General features: G+C 33.3%; 1 protein-coding gene across 1 annotated transcript in view; it reads left to right on the forward strand.

Moving 5' to 3' along the window:
* LOC118205342 (uncharacterized) overlaps positions 1–6,337 on the forward strand; it is a 120,235-nt gene extending 113,898 nt beyond the window's left edge. The window contains exon 12 of the mRNA XM_085818096.1: positions 5,138–6,337. Within this exon, the coding sequence (XP_085674222.1) occupies positions 5,138–5,272 (135 nt within the window). The 3' untranslated portion in view covers positions 5,273–6,337. The remainder of the gene's footprint in view (positions 1–5,137) is intronic.
* Positions 6,338–27,487: the final 21,150 nt, after the last annotated feature.

Raw genomic sequence — 27,487 nt, forward strand, 5'->3', positions numbered from 1 at the left:
GATAACTGCAAGTATTTCATGCATATTAGTATTTCCTGCCCATTTATTCGAGAATAATAGCCCATATAAATGGGCTATTATTCTCGAAACGGCATTTTGCTTTGAATCACCATAAAAGGCGTATCACTTTTCAAATTATTGCCAACAAATATCATCGCCTTGTATTACATGTAAAGAAATTACATAATAAAAATCTGCATGAATGTATGTATATCCCTCGCACTGTGAGAAAATAACGTCACCTAGAGCCATCGAATTTTGAATAACGTAGTCCCCCACTCGAATGTGGTTATCTGGAAGCCCAAATTCGGATTTTAGAATTTGTTTCATTACCTATTTCATATTTTGTAGAATTGTAATAAGGTTTTGATCAGCAAACTCAAGGATCTAAAAGTGAGCAGTGGCAACACTGTACGAAATAAAACATTTTTATTGTCAGCGCGCGCTTTTGTCTATGGAAAATTCTAAAGATATGCTGATTTTAAATATTTGGTGATTTTGCTGTGATGTTACGTCGCGCAATTGCGAAGATCGTGTTATTTAATAAATAAAGTTAACACACAAAACATTAATTATAAAAAGACAAAAAAAAGTTGCTGGACATATTACTAAGAAAACTGAACACTGATATGATGAACTGATAAATGTGTAAATAAATATAAAAATGTATTCCAGTACTTAAACCTGCATCGAAAATTCTAAATTTTGTTAAATTAAATAAAAAATTTTGCGATTTTGCTGTTGAATTGTATATGGCGTAAGTGTGAAGAAAATGATGCTTAGTAATGAAACTAAAAAGACAAAATAAATGGATTAGTAGAAGTGAAAACAGCTGCAGACTAAGTAGACTGCGGCCTCAGCGAGAGTATAAAAAGACATTAAGTGATTGACGAGTATACTCGTCATGGAGAAGCGGAACGATTTTGTGTATTGACGAGTATACTCGTCAAGCGTATAATGAAATGGAAAAATAAGAGGGAGGTTTATTTAGTAAATACTGTACATAATGACAACGTAATACAAACAGAGAAAAGAAAAATAATAACAAAAACACCGGAGCTAGTGATTGATTATAATAAAAAAATGGGTGGAGTGGATATGAGCGATGAAATTAAATTATCATAACGTACTCCACAGTAAGAAAACGACTCAAAAAGTGCTATAAAAAGATATTAAAAGATATTTTTCCATTTCTTAGACATTATGTGCCTGAATGCATTCATATTGTTACGTTTTTTTTCTATTCTTTTCTGACACTAGTTGTTGCGTTATTTTCTTCCTTCACTTCACGTTCGTACGGGGTTCGTAGATTTGGAGTGAATAATGACGACACTACTTGATGAAGTATCGAAACACACTTTATTAGCCAATATTAATCAGGACAGCTCCAATAACACTTACTTTTACAGTCGTCAAAAATCTACTATAAACACGCTAACACGATCAGCGACACAGCCTTCAGGTTATCAGGCTATCAAAGTGGAGACAGCTTCCTGCAAAGCAGCCGATCCTGCTTTCCGGAGTACACCTCCCGACTCTGCTTGGTCGTTCTCGGTACTCCACGTACTCTTGAAACTCTCCACGCTACAACTCGCGATGCACTCGACGACACACAGAGCACGCTCCCGACTCTCGGTTCAGTCGTTTCCGGAGCTCAACTCGCTCTCTCGACGATGCACTAACCGCGATACTCTACGAGGCTCTTTCGGTGCACTCGACGACCCACTCGGCACTCGCTGCCCGGCTGTCAACTCGATCGCCTCCGCAGGGATTGACTCGCTAGACGAGACACACTCACTCGATAAGAGACGCACACTTCCTCTCGATGAAGCACACCCTCTGACTGCAGACCAGCACGGTTTATATAGCCTTCGGCCTTGTGTTCGGGAACATTCTGGACTAAACCGGTAAGAATTCGTTCCAGAAGGTTCTCCAACCGTCCATGGTATATTGCCAAATGTCGCCAAATGTGGCAACCCTACCCTCCTTGCTATTTTATAGCAACCCTAAAACTGCTTTGCGGGGAAGCCATCTCACCGCGCCTTGACATTTCGTAACAATATTATATAAAATAAATAATGGAACATTATCGCGTATCAACTTTGTGCACAAATTTATTGAAGACACTTTTGCGACGTATCCAATTGAAAGAAATAAATCGACACAAAAACTCGGCCATTTAGACCTAATATAAGCCAACTAAGCGGCAATCATGTTCCGGATTATTCACCCGGAACATCGAAAAAAAAAAAACCCTACGCGAAGGTGTTCGCATTGCTACAAACGTAAGATCAGGAAGGAATCGCGTTACTGGTGTTCTATTTGCAAAGTCCCCTGTTTCGCTGAATATCACTCCACAGCAGTAATTTAAATTCTTACTTTTATATGTATAATATTTTATTTAATTTATTGCGTTTTTAGTTTAATATGTATGTCATATGTGCTTATGTTAACCAATTAAGTCAATATTAGTAATACAATTTTCAATTTTATAAAATAAACCCATTTTTTTCATCCAATATCTTACCAGCGCAACGTACTCTGTGATTGACGAATATACTCGTCATGGCTCGATTCTGGCGACACAAAACGGTGCACGCTCTTAAACGAGGCCGCCATAGTTAACTGGTTAACAAACCCTTTTGGACGACCGTTAAAATCTGAAACATTTCAGACTTTTTTTAAAATTTATCTATTTACAAATGTGTATTTTTTGGACATCTGGCATTTAAGCCATTAGACTTCTTTCTTCTGCATACATCAGGATGACAGAATTAAAACTGTTAGGTGAGAAGTAGGTATTTAAATGCTCTTTGGTCATGGGTTGCCCAGAATCACAAAAGGAACACATTGGGGAACTTCTGATTTTAATAAGAAAAAGATTACCATCGAGGCCACCATTTCCAGTCAAAAGACAGAATATAATGCCTCAGCGCTGTGTGTTCATTAGAGTTGTAGGATTCTCCACTGTGTAATTCTAAGTTACAGTTGAAACTGAAGAATCTTAAGAACTAGTAAGCGAATAATCGCTTGAGTTCGAGTAACAGCAAGTAAGAAAGGTGAATTAACCCTTTATTATTGCAACTAAAGTTTAACAAAACTCCGTCTTGGAGTTGTACAACAAAGCCGACACTTGGGCTTGAACTTTAGAGACTAAGAATCAATTAAACTAATCTTAGCTAAAGAGATTAGCTGAAGCTATCAAAATTCTAACAGAGTTGGCCCCTTAACTCTAATTAACTGCAAAACTATCAAGGGCCTATAGTACGGCCGAGCGTAATAATAGCTTACGAGAGAGTAGCGTAAGAAGGCGGGCGTGTGCAGCCAGAATATCTGGCATCTCTCTCACTAAGACAGAAGAACTTCGCGGTTAAATATTGATCTTCCTCATTAGGTTTCGGACGTGATTCTAAAACTAGTTTCTGGCCGGAAGTGGTAAGTTAAAATTAAGAATCGATAGGAAAGGAAGTTTAGCTCAAAATTTAACTGTTAATAAAATTAACAAAATAATTACAAAGTAATTTTTTAAATTTTTCATATTTAGTTGTTTTGGATAAATATTGTTACGAATTTTGTATTTAGACAGGTAATTTTAGTAGAATTATAATTAAAATTATTTTATTTTTCTATGTAATTTAGCGTGAGACAACATTTTTAGAGAAAGCTGTGCCGGAAAAGTAAGAATACAGGGGCACATGCATTTAACATTGAGTAAATGGGTATCTCGGTAATTTGTATTGAAATTGAGTAAATGTAATTGACCACTATGTTAGATGTAACTGGTAATTTCACTATCATATTGCTTTCCTGTAATTTCGAGAAGCAGAAAGTACTAGAAATATATCGCAGCCGGTTGAAAACTCTTGACGGCCGAAGAGAAAGCATGTGCTCTCAGTTGTTTAGTTAGCTGCTGTTGTTCTTGTTGTGAGTTTAGAGTGATTAGCTTTCTCTTTAGATACACTTTAGATAGATAGATTGTTTTTAACGTTTTTAGTAGTTTGTAGTGTAACTACTGATTAGACTGTGAACAAACACTCCTACAAATATCTCTGAGGAAAATTCTAGAATTCTGAAATATTGCTTTTGATAAAAATAAATTTTTATTAACCTATTAACGGACGTGTGCTAATTACGAACCTATTGTTACGTTTTTCTTTTTCTGACACCAGTTATTGCGTTTTTCTTCTGACACCAGTCGTTACGTTATTTTCTTCCTTCACGTTCGTACGGGGTTCGTAGATTTGGAGTGAATAACGACGACACTTGATGAAGTATCGAAACACACTTTATTAACAAGTATTGTCAGGACAGCTCCAAAGCACGTTTTATAGTCGTCGATGAACTACTATAAACACGCTGGAACAATCAGCGACACAGCCTTCACACTGTCAGGCAATAACGGTGGAAACAAGCTTCCTGCAAAGCAGCCGACTCTGCTTTCCGGAGTACAGCTCCCGACTCTGTTTAATCGTTCTCGCAACTCCACGTACTCTCGAGACTCTCCACGCTACAACTCGCGATGCACTTGACGACACACGAGCACAGCTCCCGACTCTTCGGTTCAGTCATTCCCAGAGCTCAACACGCTCTCTCGACGATGCACTAACCGCGATACACTGTAGACTCCTTCGGTGCACTCGACGACCCACTCGGCACTCGCTGCCCGGCTGTCAACTCGATTGACTCGCTAGACGAGGCACACTCACTCTCGATGAGAGACTGCGGACCAGCTGGGTTTATATAGCTTTCGGCCTGTGTTCGAGAACATTCTGGGCTAAACCGGTAAGAACTCGTTCCAGAAGATTCTCCAACCGTCCGTCACATATCGCCAATTTTTCCGCCAAATGGGAAATTTCTCGCCAAATGGGACAACCCTGTCCTCTTTTGCCATTTTATGGCAATCCTGAAACTGCTTTGCGGGGAAGCTATCTCACCGCGCCTGTACATTTCGTAACACTATTATTTTGTAATCTGTTACGAACCTGTATTCATGCAACAATATATTTTCCACATTTATATTTTTATATATGTATTATATAGTGATCCACTGTATAATATATATGTAACTTGCTTTGTTTTAAAATGAGTTAAATTATGCTATAAAATGTCTTCAGTTTTCTTTTTTCTTTTCTTTTAGAATCATTCCGGAGGACTGCACTATGATACTCTCAACTCTGAATGCGCTTCTTCAGACGACATTGGATTTCCATCCGTACCCAGCAATTCTTTTGTTTATCATGGTTCTTTTCCAGACAGATCCATTTATAGATAACCAGACATTTACTGGAATATATACCTTCTGGATATCTCCTTTATTTTAAATTAAAACTGCTTCTTTGCTAATATAAGGAAATGGAAATTTCTTACGAGAAGTTGTTGCAATTCCATCCGTCGAGGTTTTCGTCAAGGACACAAGGAAGATCAATTATATAAAGTCATTCAACGTCTGGTGTGTGCTTTTGAATCGATTTTTCTTTAAGGATGAAAACACTCAAAATATTTCCACGAAAACAAGTTATTTTTAGATGCATACGAATTTTTTTCATTATTTATTACACTTGATTTCGAAGAATATTTTTTTTTGTTTAATTTTCATAGGAAAGAAAACTTCTTAATCTTCGCCGATACTTTAAATGTTTACAAAAGCATACTTTCAAAATATTTCTCGTATGTTGCTTATTCCAAAATGCATTGCTGAATAGAGGAAAAAATCAGATATGTTGTTCTTAGCAACATTTATTGTTAAAAATATCTCTTCTTTTAATAATAATTTATTTATTATTTATATTCTTTCTCATTTTATAAGCTTTTCATAGCAAATATTTTCAAATTCTTTAAACATTTTTTTTTTTTTTTTTCGGAATCAGGCTGAAAACATTCCTATGTATCGATTTGTTTTTATTATTTTTTTTCCCCTTTATGTTTAACCATTGTATAGTTTTAAGTGAAAATATATGAAAATTTTAGAAGATATGTGTCGGAATAACGTATGAAAATGCAATAAATTTTGTATATAGTTCATTATAAATATACGTATTTTCACTGTTTCCAAAAGTTTGAATTTTTTATTGTATTAAAAAACTGAGAAATGTAAATTTCTTCTAAATGCATTATAAGTGCGTATTTGTATTACGAAGCGATCGCCCTCCTTTTTTTTTTTTTTTTTTTTTGAAAAAATAATTTTGTTAGAATGTTTTCGCCTTCTGTAAATATAATAATTGCCTATATACGTGCTACAGAGTCACATTAAAATTTAATTAAATATTGTTATAATCTTCTCTCAAGGATTACTTGTAAATGGGTGTTTACCAATAAACCTGAAAACTTTTCTACAGACTGTTGAAATTTCTTTTGATTGATGGCAACGTTTTCAGATATAAATATTTTAGGAACCATTTTTTTATACAGACGGGAATAAAACTGCTTCATACACGAGAAAAGATAAAAAATAGCTTTATTATTTTCTTGTGTTCACTTCTGCTTTCAGATGTCAAAAGAAATAAAAATAAAGAAGTAAATAAGATAAAGAAATGCTTGCCTGGAATGTAAAACGAAAATCCACATTCACAATCTCTGCTGAATTTACTTCCAATTCAACATTCGAACTTTTGCTTTAGTGAAAATGTTGAACTCTTTTCCGAAAATTCGTGACAGAGTTTATACATTTTTCTCTGAAGACATTTTGAATTACAGTCTGGAGAATGTTTTGAATATTAAAGTTTTTATTTAAACTTTTCTTGATTACTTGAAATATATTTGAAAGTAAGTTTGATTTGGTTTATTTCATTATGGCAAAGCCCGCAAAGGCTATATACCTAAGTGGAGGAATGCCTTCGCGGAGGACTTTCTAAGGTAAACTGGTTCTTGTACACAATACAGATTATTTAATAGTAGGAATCAATGATTTTTAACCATCTTTTTGTTTGCATTATTCGAATCGCTTATTGGCTAAATTAAGTCTTTGAGAGCACCTGCTAGGTCAAATGTATTACTCTCGTGCTTCTGAAAAGTCAGAAGTATGGGGGCGTAACTGACGGGACGTAATTTTATTAAGCGAGAAATCACACATTTTTAAAGGAATGTGTTTATTCACATATAAAGATATCAAAATATGCGCCAATTGAAATTTCTTTAAAAATTAGTATTAATCAAATTGGAAATGAGAACTTGTTCCTGGACAGTGCGAAAACGCTTAGTCTACAGAGGCTGTTCGCACATTTTTTAGACGATTTTGGTAATCGGTAATAAAACATCGTTTGCTGCAAAAAAAGTAATTACAATTGTACTATGTTTTTAAAAGTTAAAATTATCTTCTGTGGCTTGAAAGTTTTGTTTTTATTCAAAATGGCGAATTTAACAAAGTAGTGGTTCGAAGGCTACATTTACTCTCTTTCCGAAGAGAAATATGCATACTCCGTTATCCAAAACCGATGTGAGAGTCATGGTTTTGTGATATCTAAAGCGTCGATAGGCAATATCATCAACAAGGAAGGAAAAAAACGTCAAATTGGAGCCTCAAGTGGGACAAAAATTCCAAACAAGTATCCAAGGAAAAAACGGACATCTTCGACTATTGCAAAGGTACGTTGTTTAATGTTAAAAGAAAATCCCCCTAGTCAAAGGACAGTTGCAAAATCATTAAAATGCTCGGTGTCCACTGCAAATAAAATGATAAACGTTGATTTAAATCTTAAGAAAGCGAAAAAAACGCAATGCGCATCATCTTCTTCCAAAGCATATCGCTCAACGCAGGATACGCTGAAGAATCTACATGAGAAACACAAGAAAAATGGAAAACAATTGTCACAATAGATGAAGCATGAGTGTATTTAAATGGCTGTAACAAAAAAGAACCATTTATTATCATAAAAGGGGAGAAAAAATTTAAGTACATGGTTCAAAGAATCGAAAGAAAGTTTTTCTAAGGGATTCATGATTGTTGCTGGGTTTTCTTATAATGGAAAGTTAAAAATAAATAGAGTGCAAAAAAATGTCAAGATTAACTCCAAATACTATCAGAAACATATTTTATCGCCAATTTTTCTGAATGAAATACTATGGCTTTACCCACAGTGCCATCCATCTGTGACACTCCATCAGGACAAAAGTAGCAGTCACACATCAAAATCCACTGTAAATTTCCTAAAAGAAATGGAACAAAAACCTGGTATCAAGGCCATACCCTTCACTGATATCCCTACTAAATCTCCCGATGTGTCACCTATGGAGTTTTGTGCTTTCAGACTTTTAAAAACTGCATTATCCAAACGTTGTACCAAAAACCTAACAGGACTCTGGAAAGCTGTTCGGGAGGAATGGGATAGAATATCCCTTTTGCCACTTCAAAAGGCATTATTATCCTGAAAATTGCGGTGCGAAAGATAGTTCAGAATAAGGGATGTCAAACAGAACATTTAAAACACAAGAATTTTATGTAGTTTAGTTTTGTGAATACAATATACGTCGTCTAAAAAATATGTGAACAGCCTCTGTATTATGTATGAAATCTGTACCCCTGTTCTTTCCTGGACCTTTAAGCTGTAAGACATGTTTTTATGGCGCTTTTAAAGCATTACTTTGGACTGAGAAAAAAGTGACATTAAGTGGATACATTTTATATTAAATTAAAGCCCTCGAAGAGACAAGTCGTTTGGTATAAGTTTGAAAACTACGGAACAAGCCACTCAAATGTTATTTACATTTGAATTCTGGTATTTGTAAGTTTAGAATTTCTATCAATACTTTACCATATAATAACATATAACTGTCAATACTCAAACTTTTATATTAGCCTTAAATTTTCTCCTTCCAAACATATAAGTTTTATATAAAAATAATTTGAATTCTGTTAGTTACTAATTAAAATATTGAATTTTGTTGAATTTTAAAAAAAAAAGCCATTGTTGTTAAAATCATAACATGAATTAGTAAAATGCGCATGCAACAATTATTTTATAATAATAAATTGACTAAATAATATCTTACTTTGACTAAATAATATCTTACTTTATGTATTTAACAAATATTATTAAATAATATTAAAATAGAGAAGGAAGAAAACAACTAATTTTAAATTCTTATCATAATTTTTATTATACTTCAATTCATCACCATTTTTATATACACACTTATATTGCCACGATATGTCGAGATCGTCCAGTCTCTCATTATTATATAACTATAATTCCAATATCCCTTATCAAATTAATCCGTTTGCTCAACTAAATCTATTACTATCACCTGCATCCTCGATATCTACGGAACAAGGTAATATCCTCATAATATCAGACACAACTGAAGAAAGACAAATGAGTATCCAAGATGCTTACGACAAATGCATAACGCTGTTAAAGAGTGACAACAAGCACAAAAGATATCTATCAAAAGAACTTTACAACAAAATTAAATCAATCGTTGAATTCCTAAAAGACTGTGTTTTAGACGTCTGCTCAAGCAAACCAACAGTACGAACACCCAATCTTCAAAATACTGCAACCTAACCATCAGCTATTCTACTGAACGATGCTTCAACATCACCTATAAATCTTTCACCTCTGCAGTTAAATCATCAGCACACTGATATCGTCTATTTCAAAGACTGTGCACCGAATAATTGCTCAATCAGACCCTCAAGACCGACACCCAATCATACTTATACTGAAAATGAACAGATATCACCCATATTTAATGAAGCTTCAACATCACCTACCAATACATCAATCAAACAGTCAAATTGGCATCACCTTGATGCTTGCAAAAACAACAAGAATTATGACATTTCAGCACCATCTACCAACAAGGCTTCATATGCACAAATCTTGTAACAAAAGAAGCAAGCTTAACAATACAGAGCTCGCCAGCAACTTAATTCATACAAGAATACCAAAACTAAGGACCCCTAAATGCTCAATTCATGAACTTTCACAAAACACAACAGCAGAAAGGGTATGCGCTACATTAGCCAAAGCAACGAACAGCGACATCACCAATTTTCGATCCCTATTAAAACTTAAAGACAAATTTAACGCGATTAAAATGCGTCAAAACTATCAAGTATCTTGGTATAATTATAGATTAAAAATTTACCTGGATACCTCATCTCCAAGATAAAAATTAACAACTCTCAAAATGACACACGCACTGAGGTCAATGAGAGGTTACTCCTGGGGCCTCAACTCCCATATTATGAAAAGGCTGTTGACAACCGTCGTAAATAAGATCATCACGTATGGGGCTGCCATGACACCGAGTAACTTTCTTCATAACCTGCACTGCAACCTCAACAAACCTCCACCATCTACTAAATTAACAGCATATACTGATGGATCGAAGATAGAGGACAAAGTAGGCTGCGGAGTCACTATAAATTCCGGGACAAGTACCTAAACTGAATGACAAGGTGTCCTTAGACACGAAAACAGCGTATTCCAAGCTGAGCTTACAGCCATTCTGAATGCTATCAAGCTACTTCTACCAACACATACGGACACCATTCATGTGATCACTGATAGCCAGTCATCTATCTGTGCTATCAAACAGCAGTTCCCAAACTCAACAATTGTATATCTAATTCAGGATTTAATCCTCAACAACAACAACAAATTTATAATATCATGGACTAGAGGTCACAGCGCTTGTGCAGGAAATGAACGCTCTGACCTCTTAGGAAAAGACGCAGCTAACCACCAAATAGGCGCTCCAATCTCTATCCCGTGGCCCAATGTCAGCATTGAAATACAAGCTGAAACAACTTGCAACCGCACAATGGCAACATCAATGGGACCACGGGACAACAAGGAAGACGAACATATGAATTCGTCCTTAAAGTAGATGAAAGCATCACTTTTTCATCCTACTTCCTTTTCCAGTACATCTCGGGGGCCACGGCCTATTTCCACTCTACTTCTACAACAGACACAAAGCCTCCTCTGACAGATGTATTTGCAGAAGCAACGGGGACGCAGAGCACTACATCTTCAACTGTCCAATGACGTCTATTCACCATAGCCGTCATCCAAGCAACCCAGGTCTAGAATTCAGGCGATTTCCAATCAAGCACCGAAAAACATTTAGTCAGATAAAGAACATCATCGACTACCTCCACAGTTAGATGAGAGCATAACTTTTTCATCCTACTTCCTTTCCCAGTACATCTCGGGGGCCACGGCCTATTTCCACACTACTTCTACAACACACACAAAGCCTCCTCTGACAGATGTATTTGCAGAAGCAACGGGGACCCAGAGCACTACATCTTCAACTGTCCAATGACGTCTGTTCACCATATCCGTCATCCAGGCAACCCAGGTCTAGAATTCAGGCGATTTCTAATCAATCACCGAAAAACATTCAGTCAGATAAAGAACACCATCGACTACCTCCACAGACAAGGACTCAATATGTGCCACCCTTAATCTTCAATCCTCTCATTCTGCAATAATTTCAGAGTGCCATTGTTATCTCCACCAAACACACACTTCTAACGTGCCTTCAGTCTTCATGCATATCTGTGCCTTACCTCCATACCATAAAATTGTATCTATTTATTATTATTACGAACTTTATTGTATCTCACCTACCTATGAACATTACCATCACCAAATCACCAAATGTAACAATATGTAGCTCTGTATATCCAAATGTATAACATTTGTATGACTACATGTCATCTTGTTTAATTCTCAATGAATACGGAAAGGTAGTACACTGGGGCAATACCATTTTTGGTCACAGCGATGATATGGTGCCCCCTGTACTTGTTCCTGTCCTGTCCAATGTATGAAATGTATGTTATTAGACACGCCAATTTAATAGTTTTAAGGATGCGGATGTTTATGAAAATTAGTTATATTTTAAATAGTGCGAAGTCTTACAATATATTACATTGTAAAAACGTTAGGTATTTTTGAAAGGAGATCTGAAAAATGAGCAATGCTCTCGCCGGAACTCGAACCACGGACATCTCGAATACGCGCCGAGTGTGCTGATCACTACACCACAAAGGTATGCTAAGAAGGCAGATATTATAACATTATTAAAAAGAGGATACATGTTATTAAGAATAAAAAAAAAACGTACCCACAATACTCCTTTCCCGGGCTTTATTTTAGGAAACGTTGCAGATATAAATTTCCTATAACAAAAGTATTTTAAATAATGCAAAGATACATGTTTTGGAACTTTAAGTTTTAAATAAATCCGTTTGTAAAAATTACGAAATCTAATTATTTTCCATGTTTCTACGGTTCTACACTTAAATTTAGGAAAATTTTGTACTCGTTATAGAAATTAAAACACAGAATGTTTGACTCACTTACCACAAATTTGACCGAAATATGTGATATTAATAAAATATGTGGTCGGGGATCATATTCAGGGGCCGTACACAAATTGAAAAGTGAAATGCTTGCATGACAACGTTGTTAAAAATTAAGTATCAGTTGAGAAGAAGGTTTCTGATGTTAGACTTCAATATTGGAACGAAACCATCTCGTAAGATTATTTGCATTAATTACAAATAAAAAAAAATTCTTTTTGATGTTTCTGATGTTAGACTTCAATACTGGCACGAAACCATCTCGTAAGATTGCTTGCATTAATTACAAAAAAAAAAAAAAAAAAAAAAAAAAATGTATAATAAATTTTTTATGACTGCCAGATTATGATTCTAAACTAATAAAATTTTATGAGAATACTAATTCAGAAGACAAACAACAAAAATCAGCGCATATATTTACAAATTTCTTTTTCACCCAACATTATTAATCAAGCAGTTAAAAAATTCTCATCTCAACACACTAAAAGGCACACTCTTGTTTTAGGAGATTATAAAAATTCTGTTGTCATTCCCTTCTTTCCATCAATTAGCTATAAAGTTGCACAAATTTTGCAGAAATTTAACTTTCGGGTTGTTTATTCTCCCATCAATAAAATTCCGATTTCCATACTGAAGGACCCCATTCCGGATATGAATTCCTGGGGTATTTATAGGATTCCTTGCCAGTGTGGTTTAATTTACATTGGCCAAACTAAGAGAGCCTTAAAATTTCGCGTCAAGGAACATGAGGCATATGTTAGAAAAAAAGAAACACAGAAGTCTTCTGTTGCTCAACATTGTTGGTCCGAAAATCACACTTTCAATTTTTCTGCTGCCAAAATTATTCAAAAAACATCTTCCATTGGAGAACTGGATTTTCTAGAGGCATTTCACATTCATAAAAATCTTTCTGTTCCAGTTAACGATCCTAATTCCAATCCAAATTTGCCTTCGGCCTTTAACCCCTTAACTGCCCCGGGCGTATATATACGCCTTGCTCAGCCGATGCGTTAACTGCCCCAGGCGTATATATACGTCCTTCCAAACTGCTATCATTTGCTTTGCGCTGCTACACCTAAAATTATTCGCAAAGTTAACGCATCGGCTGCGCATCTGAGCGCATCTGGGGCAGTTAACGCATCGGCTGAGCAAGGCGTATATATACGCCCGCGGCAGTTAAGGGGTTAAAGAAATTATGTTTTAGTTATGGTTTCACCAACAGATGGCGCCACTTGCTTATTCTTGTCCAGGCTTTCTTATCTTATCTAATCATTTTTTCCTATCTTGTTCATTTGCGGTTTTGCAGCTGAGGATGGTGGTTCTGTAAAACCATCGAAACTAGTCCTGTGAAAATTTTGTAAATATAACGCTGATTTTTGTTGTTTGTCTTCTGAATTAGTATTTATTCAGGCTGTTATTGTGTCTTAATTTTATGAGAATATTAATAGACTTTGAAAGCTTATAAAGTACTTGTGTTCGGTATACCAAATGAAACAAAATTATAATTAAAGACACCAGTAAAATATGTCATTGAGTGCCACTGAAGAGGAAAAAAATAATTTCAAAGAGTCGAAAACTCCAAAAAATCAATTTTTTTGTTTAACTCGCCTTTCAATATAAATTGAGTTCTGCATTAAAAACTGCTAATTTTGACTTTATACATCTCGGTCAATTTTCGTCATACAGGAGTTAAACGGTCTGGGCTTCACTTATTTTAACGAGTGGAAAATTTTCCTAAGTATAAATTTATAGACCGGAGGAACGTATAAAATGTTATATTTCGTAATACTTACAAAATTGGTTCCTTTAAATTTCAAAATACCAAAACGTGAATCTCTATCTAGGCGCCCAACCGGTCTAGTGGTTAACGTCGCTGACTGCCATACCGAAGGACCAGGGTTCGAATTCCGGAGAAGGCATGGATGTTTGTAAATGTATAGTGTCAGTGCGGCATGGCGGCACTCGAAATAGTCTTCTCTTGTGGATTGGTCGAAGGGAAAAGGGGGAGACCCTCGGACCCGTCCCTCCCTGGGGTGGTCTCCTTCAAAACTGGGCCTGCACTATCACCTGTTAGGTGCTCAAGGCAGTTTGATAGAACCTTTTAAAAGGTTACTTGGCATTTAAATCTTCAGATAGTTTAGTAATGAGCAATTTTAAAGTGACATAAAATCTAAAGATGGCATGGTATATCAATATAAACTGATAGGCAATTCAAAGACAGCGTGGCAAATGACAACATCGCTTATAATAATAAGCACTTAACTTATAAATTAAAGAAGTAACGCATTGTAAAATGTAATACTAAACAGGTCACGTGGGAGAAAAAAACTTGTAATGCCATGTAAATCTACGAACGTAACATGGCATGAAAAATGATTTTGCTGGAATTGTAACATTTCTAATGTTTGATATTGAACTTCAGTTACTCGTTATTTTCATAATATATCCGAATATGTTTCTTAAAATTCAATGCATTAATGAAACGAAAATAAGAATCTAAAACAGACCTACAGAAAGTGTGATAAAGATTTTTAAATGTACATAGGCCTTAGGTGTATTACAAGCCTTTAAGTGGTCTTAGATTCTGGAAAAAGTGGCCTTTAGAAAACCTGGATTACTTGATATCTAAATAAATTTAATTGATAACTTTTACCTCATGGGATTGTAAAGCAGATAGAAGAAACTGGACAATGGTCAGAAGAAGTCCCATTACTCAAACCATTGTGGGATTTCCAAGATCTTCTTTTACTGTATTCTTTAAAATGATCCAAGTTACGAGAAATAGTAACCTTTATGAAAAGAAAGGTTTTCAACTCACTCAATAAGATGCGTGAAGCATACAATATACTGTCACAGAAGTTAGCAGGAATCTAAAAACAAACTTAGAGTCATTCAGAGATTTTTTTGATCATCTAATATGCCTTTTATTTGTAATGATTTCTGGAATATAGAATATTATTTTCGTATTTATTTTTGTGTAAGAAAGCTGGATAGAAAGAAGACAAGTTTTGAATGCCATTCTTATACTTGAATTATTAATAAAAAAATATGATGTGTGCACCACATGATTTCCTTGTACGGAATATTAAATTATACGCATTTTTTCTTGCATTTGATTTAAACTTATTGAATTGAATTAAATCTACTCCGCCGACAGCGCATAAACCAAGAATAAATGCATTCTTTAAAATTCACTCTATTTGTTTACCATAGCAACAACCTGGCGCTAAGGCTCACTTAACAGTATTATACTTCGGTCATATTATAACTCAGAATGCACAAAATTTATATCATTTAAAGAATTATCTAATCGTTGCCACATGTTCTATTCAAATACTATAATAAAGCTAGAACGATGTATAAAAGAAATTAAGCAAACAAAACAAAAAAGAAAATGTTTTTCACAGACGATTGAGTATTTCGCATTCAATTAATTCAGTTCTTAAAAAATCAGTTAATTCAGTTAAATCTTAAACACTTATTTCCTCGAAAAAATTCCAGAAAGGATTAAGCATGATTTAATTCGCAATAATAAATGAAGGCGTTATCTTTGTTGTTGCGAAGCTAAGTTTCTCTGGATTGGCGACAAATCCACTATTTTGCTGTTTCAAATGTAAACAAGCAATGGCCGCCTTCAAAAAAATTATTAGGCTTAGCGGCACTTAAACAACTTTAAAATTGTTGATAATTCTAAAATTATTGCATACAGATTTATTAAAGCCATAAAAGTTTTAGCAGGAAGATAAGAACAACATAATTCAATCATTTTTAAAGCAAAAGATGCGCAATTTACAAACATATAAGAGTAAAGAAACTGAGATCACTGAGCCGGGTAACTAGAGTGGATATATATATATATATATATAAATATATTTATTTATGTTTGATGTGGCCGATTGCAACCAAAATACGAGGTGCACATCTACATGTTATAGCAGTCCTACATACAAAATTTCAACTTTCTGAGGCTACTCGTTTTTGAGTTATGCGAGATATGTACGTACATAAGTTCGTACAGACGCCACGAAAAAGTCTCTTCAGAATTCATTTTAAAGCAGTTTTATAATTTTTTTGTAGGAAAAGAGTCTTTTATTCTGTCCTTACGCACAGATGTCACGCAAAATCATGGGTAAATTGCATTCTATAGCGGTCAAATTGGATATTTTCGTTGAAATATGCTGCCTGAAACTTTTCGCGATTACAATACTTCCTTTTTACTTGGTACAAGGAAGTAAAAATCATGTTTAACTCAGATTTATGATTATTTAAAGCTTTCGTTACCTCAGTTAAGAAATTTGATAATTGGAAAATTTTTCAATACCTTTTTTTATAAAAAAGAATACATAAAATGAGTTACACAGACTCTGAACCTTAGATAAAATGTATTTGAATCGTTTGACTTAGGAACGGATTCCGCTATAAATTAGAAGTGTTTCCCCCCTCCTTTCCTATTTAATTGCACTTTGTTTAATTGCACGATGCACTTAACTAAACTAAGTATATTTTTTTTCAATGATCTAAACTCTTTAAGGTAAAATTAAGTCGACGAATCTATAACTGTCGGATTATATGGACTGTATTTTCACTCTTCTATTGATTTCACAGCTGCAGTGATCACTATTGATGACAGAAAGAGTGAAAACATTATTCTTTCAAATTAAACAAAACCCGATCTTTGATGTTAGTTTTACAGAAAAGCTATTTTCTTCGACGGTGCTTTCACCGGAAGCTCATGCAACTTTAGTTTAATTAAAAAATCACAGAAATCTAGCACATGTTTTACTTCTTCGAAAGCAAAAATATTCTAATAGAACCTTTTATAAAACTAATTTAATCTGAAATTGAAATTTGCTTTATTTCGCTCGAGATATCATATCTTCACATAGATATGATATCTCATGCATCTGATGTCGCCTCTGAAAATTTTATTTCACATTCCATTTTACATACGCCGATCCGAAAACCTTTTAAATATTTTCAATAAATATAAACTTAGAAACTTACATACTAATCGCATATATCTTTAATCGATAAGAAACTATTTATTACTCTTCACATTATTATTACTCTTCACATTTAAGTGACTATTTACTTCCGAACATTTTCTACTGAGATATTTATTAAACTAAATACTTTAAGTTTTAACCTGAAAAGATACTGAAGTACCTATTTGTGTATTTATAAATTGTATAAAATTTATATATTTATAAATTGAATAAAATATAAGGTTATTTTATTGCTTATACATGTTTATGTATGCATATTATATTTACTAGAATTTAAATCTGTCAAACTCGATGGGAGATTTGAGGGTATCGATGAATAGAGCAAGTTCTTGTAAGAAGATATCTTTGTAAATCATGCAGCTTTATTATGTTCTAATAAATGTAATAAACGTCTTATTTGAGTTTTTGTTGGCATCATACTTTACTTTTCATGTACTTCTGACGTTAAGAAACTTACATTTTAAATGTTTTAATCCAAATAAATGTTCAGCATTACAATATTTCGTTTAACTCTTAAATTAATGATTTAAAATTCTTTTATGCATTAGAGACCAGATAGCTATATTCAATTTAAACATGCGCGTAAGAAAGTTGTTAGTTTGTAGGGGTTGTGCTTGCAGCTAAGTGTAACTTACGGCAAATCCTTGAACAGTCGTGTCAGGGATTTATCGCTATGCCTAAAATGAAATCGAGCTTAAGTGTGTAAAAGACCTCTTTTATTCAGAACTCAAAGTAATTTAACAGAAGGCACTTCTTGTGCTTACATACCAGTCAACATTTATGGCGTAATTCAAAAGGATAAAAATCCAAATTAAAAGAAAGTCGTAAGTGAGCCAAAGGCTACACAGAAATAAATAATTCACAAGTTGGCTTAAGCCTATATCAAGTGTGACAAGCGCTATACGCAAGAATAGCGCAACGCCGAAGACAGGCTGCAATCGTGGAACTGAAACTAGTAATGTGGCCTTCAGCAGGTGAAACACTCTCTGATTAAATAATCTATAAATTCCCTTTAAGTACCATCGCTTTATACCTCATTTAAATACTCGCCAAGTAAAAATTAGCATTCTGGCAAAAAATGGAAAAGGAGAATGACTGTAAAGCAACTTAAATAACTGGTTAGATAAAAATAAAAAGTCTTATAAGATCTGTCTTGACTTATGCATCAGGGACTTGGGATTGACTGTTCGTGATAAGGAAGCTCTGGGAATTTTTGAGCGAAAGATGCAACGTACTTACGTTGCATTCTTGGTGAGGTCCTAGTGGAAAGTCATGGAGAAGATCTAATTTAGAACTCTATAAAATTTATAAACAACCTGATAATGTAAAATACAGATACTTAAATGGGCTGGCCATCTGGCTATAATAAATAAAAATCGTTGCTTCAAGAAGATCTTTCTGGCAAAGCCAATGGTAAATAGACCTCGGCGCAGACCTCCGCGAAGATGGATTGATTGTTTCGCAAAGGATCTTAATATTTTAAAGGTTAAAAACTGGAAAACAATTGCCGAACGCAGAGATGCCTGGAGAAGGCTAGGGACCACCCAGGGCTGTCGAGTCATTGAAGAAGAAGATAAAAGTAAATAATCTTTGCAAATTTTAGCCTTTAAACATAACTGTGCTTCTGCTACTTTACATTTTTTGTCGAATATTAGTGTTGATGAAGTGATTCATATCGGGTGGATATGGGGGTGTTTCTGTGCATGCCTTTGCCTCCAAAACAGGAGACGTGTGATAGCTTTCGCATTATGACGCCGCGAATTGTTATAGGGAATGATGAGATTTGCAAGCGTTATCGCTTACTCCTGTGTGCTGGATATAGACGACGTCTCAGGTTGTAAGGATCCTAAGTTTTACTAACGTTTATTTTATTTTAAAACTGTACTATCACTTCTTATTTTCTACTTCCGGCCAGAATTAAACGCTTTAACTTATTTATGCAAATTGTCTTGCTAACGCCAAGTACTTAAGTCGTGGTTTTTTGCCAAGCAAGAGAGAGGAAGGAGTTATTGGAAGCAAGCCGCTTGCCACTGTAGTTTTACGAGTTTTCACTCTGTTGCTGGTTGCCTTCAAGGCCAGAGGTTTAGCCCTCTTGATAATTGCAGACGTATCGTAGTTTTAGCAGCTCGGCGTACTACATACGTACCTTTCTTTAAATAAAGGCCAATCTTAGTGTTAGGCACTTGTATACTAATTCAAAGTTAGTTTTAGTTAGAGTTTTAGTTAGTAGATTTTATATTCTTACGTTCAGACCACAAGTGATTGGTCTCGGTATTCCGAGGTTTCGGAAATTTCTGTAAAGTATAGAAAATAAAGGGTTTCGTATACCCTTCTTGCTTGTATTGTCTACTTCACACATTCTTGAACATAGCTTGAGTAAGCTCCCTGTTCCTATTGAGGACCAGTCATGCTTCCAAAACAAGTCAAAAGAAACACTAGTCCTGATAAGGTGATAAATCCATAATCCGTGAACGATGTCATAAAGCGAGCGCTGGCAGGGATGATGGCGACGAGAGATTCCTCAGCACCCGACATTCTAATCATTCTACTAGGAATGTTGGTTATACTAATCGAAATAAACTCATTCCACTTTGCTGAAGGCTAAAGACCCACAGGATTGCCATTGTGGGTGGACAGCGCACAAGAACAAACGTAAGCAATAGAGCTCATGTGATAAATACATTTTCACCAAAATAAATAAACGACTGTGGAGGACCCATTACAATGACAGAGAGGAAGTTATCCGTGCTTTAGGGCAGTCACAGGTGAGCACAAACAGAAGTAAATGAGCTGATGCTGTACAACTTCTAATGTGTAGCAATTTGGCAGAAGGTGGTAGACATGGTAGATGATTATACTGAGGGATTTTAGGTGTTTGAGCTGAGACTGTACAACTCTAATGTGTAGCAATTTGCCAGAAGATGGTAGACATGGTAGATGATTATACTGAGGGATTTTAGGTGCTTGAGCTGAGGCTGTACAACTTGTAATGTGTAGCAGTTTGTCAGAAGGTGGTAGACATGGTAGATGATTATACTGAGGGATTTTAGGTGCTTGAGCTGAGGCTGTACAACTTGTAATGTGTACCAATTTGGCAGAAGGTGGTAGACATCGTAGATGATTATACTGAGGGATTTTAGGTGCTTGAGCTGTTGCTGTACAACTTGTAATGTGTAGCAATTTGGCAGAAGGCGGTAGACATGGTAGATGATTATACTGAGGGATTTTAGGTGCTTGAGCTGAGGTTGTACAACTTCTAATGTGTAGAAGTTTGGCAGAAGGTGGTAGACATGGTAGATGATCATACTGAGGGACTTTAAGTGTTTGCACCTATGGTACTAAAGTCTTTTGAAAACTATGGACATATTGCCACTAGTTTTTCCCAGTCCTTGCATTATCAGGAATCGATAGGTTTACCACAAACTGCACATCTTCGAAATTACAAGACTATTGCCATGCGTAAGGTATAGATAATTCTAAATCATAATTCAGAAAAGAAATGCAGACCAGCCAAAAAGCTTGGGGCAGTTGTTTTCGTACCGATAAAGAACTTGACCTCTTGCCACGTAGACGGGAAAGTGGTTGGTAATTCTGACTGCCTTACCGAAGAGACAGAGGGAAAACTACAAAAAAAGTATCTATTAAGCCTACATTATCATCTGAGTTCGAATCCAAATCGAACGCTTAGGATTCAGCAATGTTAATGGCTCATTTGCAAAATAGCCTATTGTAAAATAACCCATTGTAAAATAACGAACTAACAGGTAGAACATTCTAATGCGGACAACATTGGGCAAAATTTAAAGGCTGTTCATTTTCGCTAAAACGTATGACGTGACAAAAATAACAGTTCTGAATGCCTACTTTATTTTTCAAATTGAAAGAATAGATCTCAAATTAGTCCTAAAATCTTTTTGGGCCACAGTGGAGACATTCACATATACAATTCTTTCAAAGCCCTGCGAATGAATTATTGATTTGCGGAAAAAGCATATGACGCTATTTGCGCAAGCAAACGAAGCAAGTACCAATAATACACTTACTTATCTAAGCCACTTAACACTAAACTGAACCATATTGTTCTGTGAATATCAAGTTAAGAGAATTTTACAAGCAATAAAGGAATACAATTCAAAGCCTTAATGAAAATTTTCTTTCTTGGGAAAAACGAGGATTAAACCAATTGAAACATATCAACATTAAACTTTAAAAAATCCCTTAAATTCTTAAGACCATTTTATTACTTCAGTTTCGTAGCTTAAAAGGAATAAAATGGATTACAGTAGTTAGACAGGGAGTCTGTTTAATAGTTTTTAGAAGAACTCAGTTTTAAGCAAAGACTTAAAGAAAAAAAGCTGATGTGTAAACAATATGACTTCCTTGTACGGAATATTAAATTATACGCATTTTATCCTGTATTTCATTTAAACTTCTTACCTTTAATTTCATTAGAGATGTATTTCTCATTCAACTAATTCAGTTCTCACTTCGCGGAAAGGCAAAAATACATAAAACCTCTAAATATTTTCCTTAAAATATGAAAGAAACAGAAAAACGTAAAACACGAAATACAATTAAAAAGAAAATTAAAGAAAGCAAATTTTACAAGCAAAAGTATAGTTTCTACCCAAAAACAAGCAATTTGGCTAGGAGGCAAGAAGACTGATTTTTCGGTGAAAGACTTAATTCACTATTCTGCTAAGTTTCAAATGTAAACAAATATGTCTGCTAGTGTATAAAAAATTACTCTTAGTCGCACTTAAACAATTTTTGAATTTTTGATAATTCTACAACTATTACATGCAGATTAACTAAAGGCATAAAAACCCTAACCGGAAGATAAAAACAATATAATTCAATCATTTTTAAAGAAAAAAAAACCTATATATAAGAATAATAAAAAGCTAAGCTCACTTAGCCGAGTAACAGAGTGAGTATATATATGTAATAAAAACAAACTTAGAAGTAATAACTAGCAGAAATTTTGATGGCGTAAAAGTGTTGATCCATAATGATAGGAAATTAGAGGCGATGGCAGATTAAATCTTCATTTTATTTCAGCAAGCATGCTGCGGCCACAAACAAGTTGGCACATTTAATATGCCTATCCCAAAAAGTTTACATTTTTGATATATTTGCACTAAGAAACGAGGAACAGACACCCTGCACTCCAGCTGGCCAAAGCACAGAAAGCTGTTGCTTTATGTTCAGGGTGAAATCTTAATTCAGACTTAGTCAGTTTTGGTTCTCAATGACTTTTGATTGGATAGTTAATACTGCTGTAAAATTACTATTGGTTATCTGAGTTTGATTTTTACATCATCAGAATTACGTAAGAATGATATGACATAGAATAGTCTGGAAATGGCGCAGAGCAAATAGAGGTTACTATTTTTAGAATAGAGAATGAAAATTTACGTTGCTAATTTAATCTTTTACATATTCTTTATTTTTCTTACACATATATATATACTTATATACTAAAAAGGGAGGTGCACAACAACATGTTATAGCAGTCCTATATACAAAATTTAAACGTTCTGAGGTTACTCGTTTTTGAGTTATGCGAGATACATACCTACGCACGTACCTACGTACGAGATACGTAGACCTATGTACGTACAGACGCCTCGAAAAAATCTCTTCTGAATCCATTTTAAATCAGTTTTATAATTCGTTTGGGGGAAAAGAGTCCTTTATTCTGTCCTTACGTATAGATGTCACGCAAAAACATTATTAAATTGTATCCGATAGAGGACAAATTGGATATTTTCGTTGAAATATGGTACCCGGAGTTTTTCGTGATTATAATACTTCTTTTACTTCGTACAAGGATGTAAGAAAAGGGGAGGCAGGCTAATTTCGTTTTGTGATGAGACAAATATAAAATTAAATTTTACTTTATTGTTGATAAACTGCAGTGTAATTAAAAACGATAAATAATAAAACTATATTAATTCATTAAGGCAATTAATAAAATTTAACGAAATCTCTCTTATGATAAAAGTGATTTATAATTATTAAGGCATAATTTGCACGTTTTAAGTCACATGTTTTTCTAAAACAGAGCTTTAGTTTTCTCTTATTATTTTTGTCTTCCAAAATCAGTATACTGGGTTTTATTTAATGAATTAATTAATACGATTCCTTTTCAGATCTTTTGAATCTTTCATTATTTTTTGTTTTAAAGACATTTTGATGTCTTACAGCTCACTAATGTAATGATGTCATCTCTTTTAAATATGCATAGCTTCTGGCATTTATCTTTCTTCAGCATTTGTTTCTCTGTAACATTAAGTTTAATTAATGAAATGGGAGGTGGTTTGACTTAAAATTCAATTTATTAAAAAAATACAAAAGGCTCTTTTAGATTAAATTAAACAGCAAATAAGTATTATATATATATTTTATTTATTCCTCATAAATAATCAATTGAATAAGATTTCTAAAAAATTCTAGACACTTCTTCCTCCCCCCCCCGAAAAAAAAGAAATTTCTACTCATTGAAATTGCCAGTTATTTTAAGGGTAATTATTCTGCAGCGTATAAAATGCTATTAAATTTTAACATCGTATCATATCAAATTAAATTCAAGTTTTTCCTGAAAATTCGTTTTTGTTCTCCGCTTAGTTTTAATCTTTTTCAGCTTATAGAAAAGCTTAAAACTGATTTAAATTTGTTCAGATAAGTATTTATTTAAGCTTAAAATAAATCAATATAGATTGAATATTTAATCATCTGAAAGAAATTTCCAGAATCTCATTAGAGTTATTTTGTTTAACCGTTTCTGCTTTATAATAATGTTTATTCCGAAGCGAAAATAATGGATTGTCAATCCAATTCTGCTTTCGAAACTATTCCAAGATCCATTTATTTTCTTGTTAAGAAAAGCAGATTGCGCCCTTAAAATGTATAGAATTTATTGCGTTATCCTGTTTGTCTTAATGCATTGGGAAATCCTATTTTTAGTCTAGAATTTTGTCTGGTACTTGAGAAATAATGAAGGTATCTGAAGAAGTTTATGTATCTCAACATTCAGCTCGAAAATAAAACACATAGCTTGATCAATGAATGTGGAAAAGATAACAAACATAAATGAATGATTGATTGCATTACAATAACATAATCAGTATTCTTCATGACAGGATAATACTGATTTATTTTTGAGATAGGTAAGGGAAACTTGCGTTAGGGAGTTGCTAGCTAAAGAAATGCCAAATAAAGGAATATGTTATTGTGTTTGAAATATTTTTAATAACAAATTTACTTGAAAGGTATAGTTAAATGACAGGCAGTATAATCCAAAGTGTTAATTTTGAAATGCAAATAATAAAATAATTTCTGAAATAAAATGTTAAAAAGTAAATAAATGAAAGAAATAAATCGGTGAAAAGAAAAGATAGTTACCAACTTCTCATTACCGAAATTACTTGCAACGAATTATTAAATGATGTGAATTTGCTTTAAACTTTATGTTATTTTCTCGATTTAAATATAGAACATTTAACTGGACTTTAAAAATTTTGTTAAAGCATCTGATATTAGCTTTAAAATGTACTTTTTCAAATATTTATATACCTTTATAAATATCAGTATTTTCAACATCATTTATAACCAGTTATATATTTTAAAAATTCACATGCTCTTCAAAAATCAACACAGAACTCAGAATTTTATAAAAAATGCTAATAAATTCTTTTAGTAACTTTATACTGTATACTGTTTATAAGACAATGATATGAGTTTTATGTTTTCAAAAAGCCTGTCTTGGGAATTACAGAAGCACATCATTACTGTTTTTAAAATGCATCAAATCGCTCTGCTGTAACATAAACGAAAAAAGTTTTGTTGAAAAAAGAGAAAGAAAAATTAACAAAACATTACATTATGCAAAATTGACTGCTCAAAAAAGCAAAATTTGTCCAATATACATTAAATGTAAATCCGACATTCAAAAGCAATTACAAATTATTAAGCTAAAGAATACACTTTTAAATTAAATTTGAATTTAAACAACATTAAAAAAATTGGGTGGTCTCCGAATATGCGATCCTTTTACCAAGAAAACTTATCTCACTTTTTATATCAAGAAAACGAAAAACTTTTCAGAAGAGATTTCCATAAATAATATAAAATTCTAATCCGAGCTTTAATCAGCTAAAAACTGGAAAATCTATAAGAAACAAGAAAATTGAACAAATCATAAACGTGCGGAATTCTAGAAACGACCATCTTTTCCCAAACTGTGTTCCATGCAAAAGAAAGTTGACTTCAAAGCTTCTCTTGGAAAAGCAAAAACTTGAAATTCTTGGAAAAAAGGATGAGATAAGACTCAAAGTGTCCAACAGCATATATATATATATATATATATATATATATATATATATATAATTTTCTAGATAAGCTACTTTAATTCATATAAATTAGACATTTGGAAAACTAAACATAAAAAATAAGCTACTAATGCTTCAAATATAATAATAGTAATATCATATCAGACTGGTTACGTTTAATAAAATAAAATAAATAAATAAATAGAATGTAGTTTCTAATTAGACAAATGGTGCAAATGTTTACAAAAATTATAAGTTATTATGTTGATGTAGTGACAATTATATATAAATTATTCTAAATGTGTCAGATAAAAATGTTACAAATTATTTTTATTTTATATAATTTATTAAAAATAATTTTTAAGAAATTAAGATAATTTATATCCCTTATAATTAAAAAATAAATTGTAGATGCTAATTATTAAGAGGTACGTATATAATATCACTTTTCAAACATTCCAATTATTAAGTAACAATTTAGATAAAAACAACAATAACTTATATTTTTAACAGATAATTTGAGCTTAGAATTTCAAATAAATTAATTCGAAAGATTTTTGTGCCTCGTGGTATATGAGAAGTTGCATGGTAAATAAAAAGTCTTATGTCGCGTGAAATCATAACATCTTCACAAACTGCCAGGCCGCATGAATTATAAATGCTGTGGTAGTAAAAGGTAAAGTTAAGTAACGTGCCAATAAAAATGAGAAGACTATTTTAATGTTAATAATAATAGTAATGTGGGATGGCATCGTTCTTTATAATCGGATGACGCGACAAGCTGTGAGAATAAATCTTTTACTTTTCCGATGATAGAATTCAGACGATTCGGCCATTAAGACGATGATGCGACTGAAAGATGTATGCAAGTAAAAGACGGTCGATTCTCTTCATCTGTAAATATAATCTATTTCCTTCTACAAATGTAATCATTTTGTAGTTTGAAATGAAAACTATTCATTTTTCATTAAATTATCGAGTTTTCCATAAATCGGACTAGTTTATTAGCCCTAAACAGCCACCTACGAAGTAAGTTTACAGACATCATATTTTTAGATAGTACAAACCGATCCTACAGTAATAATAATAATAATAATAATAATAATAATAATAATAATAATAATAATAATACTGGCTAAAATTCCATAAGCGGGGTAAGTTCGGGCCAAACTATTTTGGCCTTCAAAATTTGGCGAATTTTTTAGGCGCACTAAATGAAAGCACTAAAATGTAATTTTTAAACGTAAACAGAATAGTAACTTTTAAGTTTTGCAGGAGTTAAACGCCGTTATTTTATGTAAACAGAATAGTAAAATGAGATGATAAAATACTAGATAAGTAAAACAAAGTCCAACAACTTTGCAAGTAAAAGCATAGTCCTATATATATGTAATTCATCATAAAATAGTAGAATGAACAATTCTTGTAAATAATTATTGAGTAAATAAATGTATACACTTATCATATCAGAGCACTGCGAAGTCAGTTTTAAACGTTAACAGAATAGCAAATTATGCGTATTCAGCATCATAAACTAACTAAAATATTCAAGTTACTATCGTCGTGAAATTCAACACACTTAACAATTTCGTTCAAAGCTTTAAATATTCCACATCTTTCGATTGCCACATGGAAGAAACAAAACTAAAAATTTAACTAAATAATATTCAATGAAAACATTCATAAATTATAAACTTCATGTCATATGAAATCCAACATTCTCCCACCAACAAGAGCTTAACCTTCTGCAGATATTTATATAAATATAATATTAAACATATATATAACAATAATATTAAACAGTAAAATTATTAAAAAAATACAGTATTGCA

This window comes from Stegodyphus dumicola, chromosome 6, assembly GCF_044657685.1.
Source record: "Stegodyphus dumicola isolate Sdum_Otavi_A_Nest chromosome 6, ASM4465768v1".
NCBI lineage: Eukaryota > Metazoa > Arthropoda > Arachnida > Araneae > Eresidae > Stegodyphus > Stegodyphus dumicola.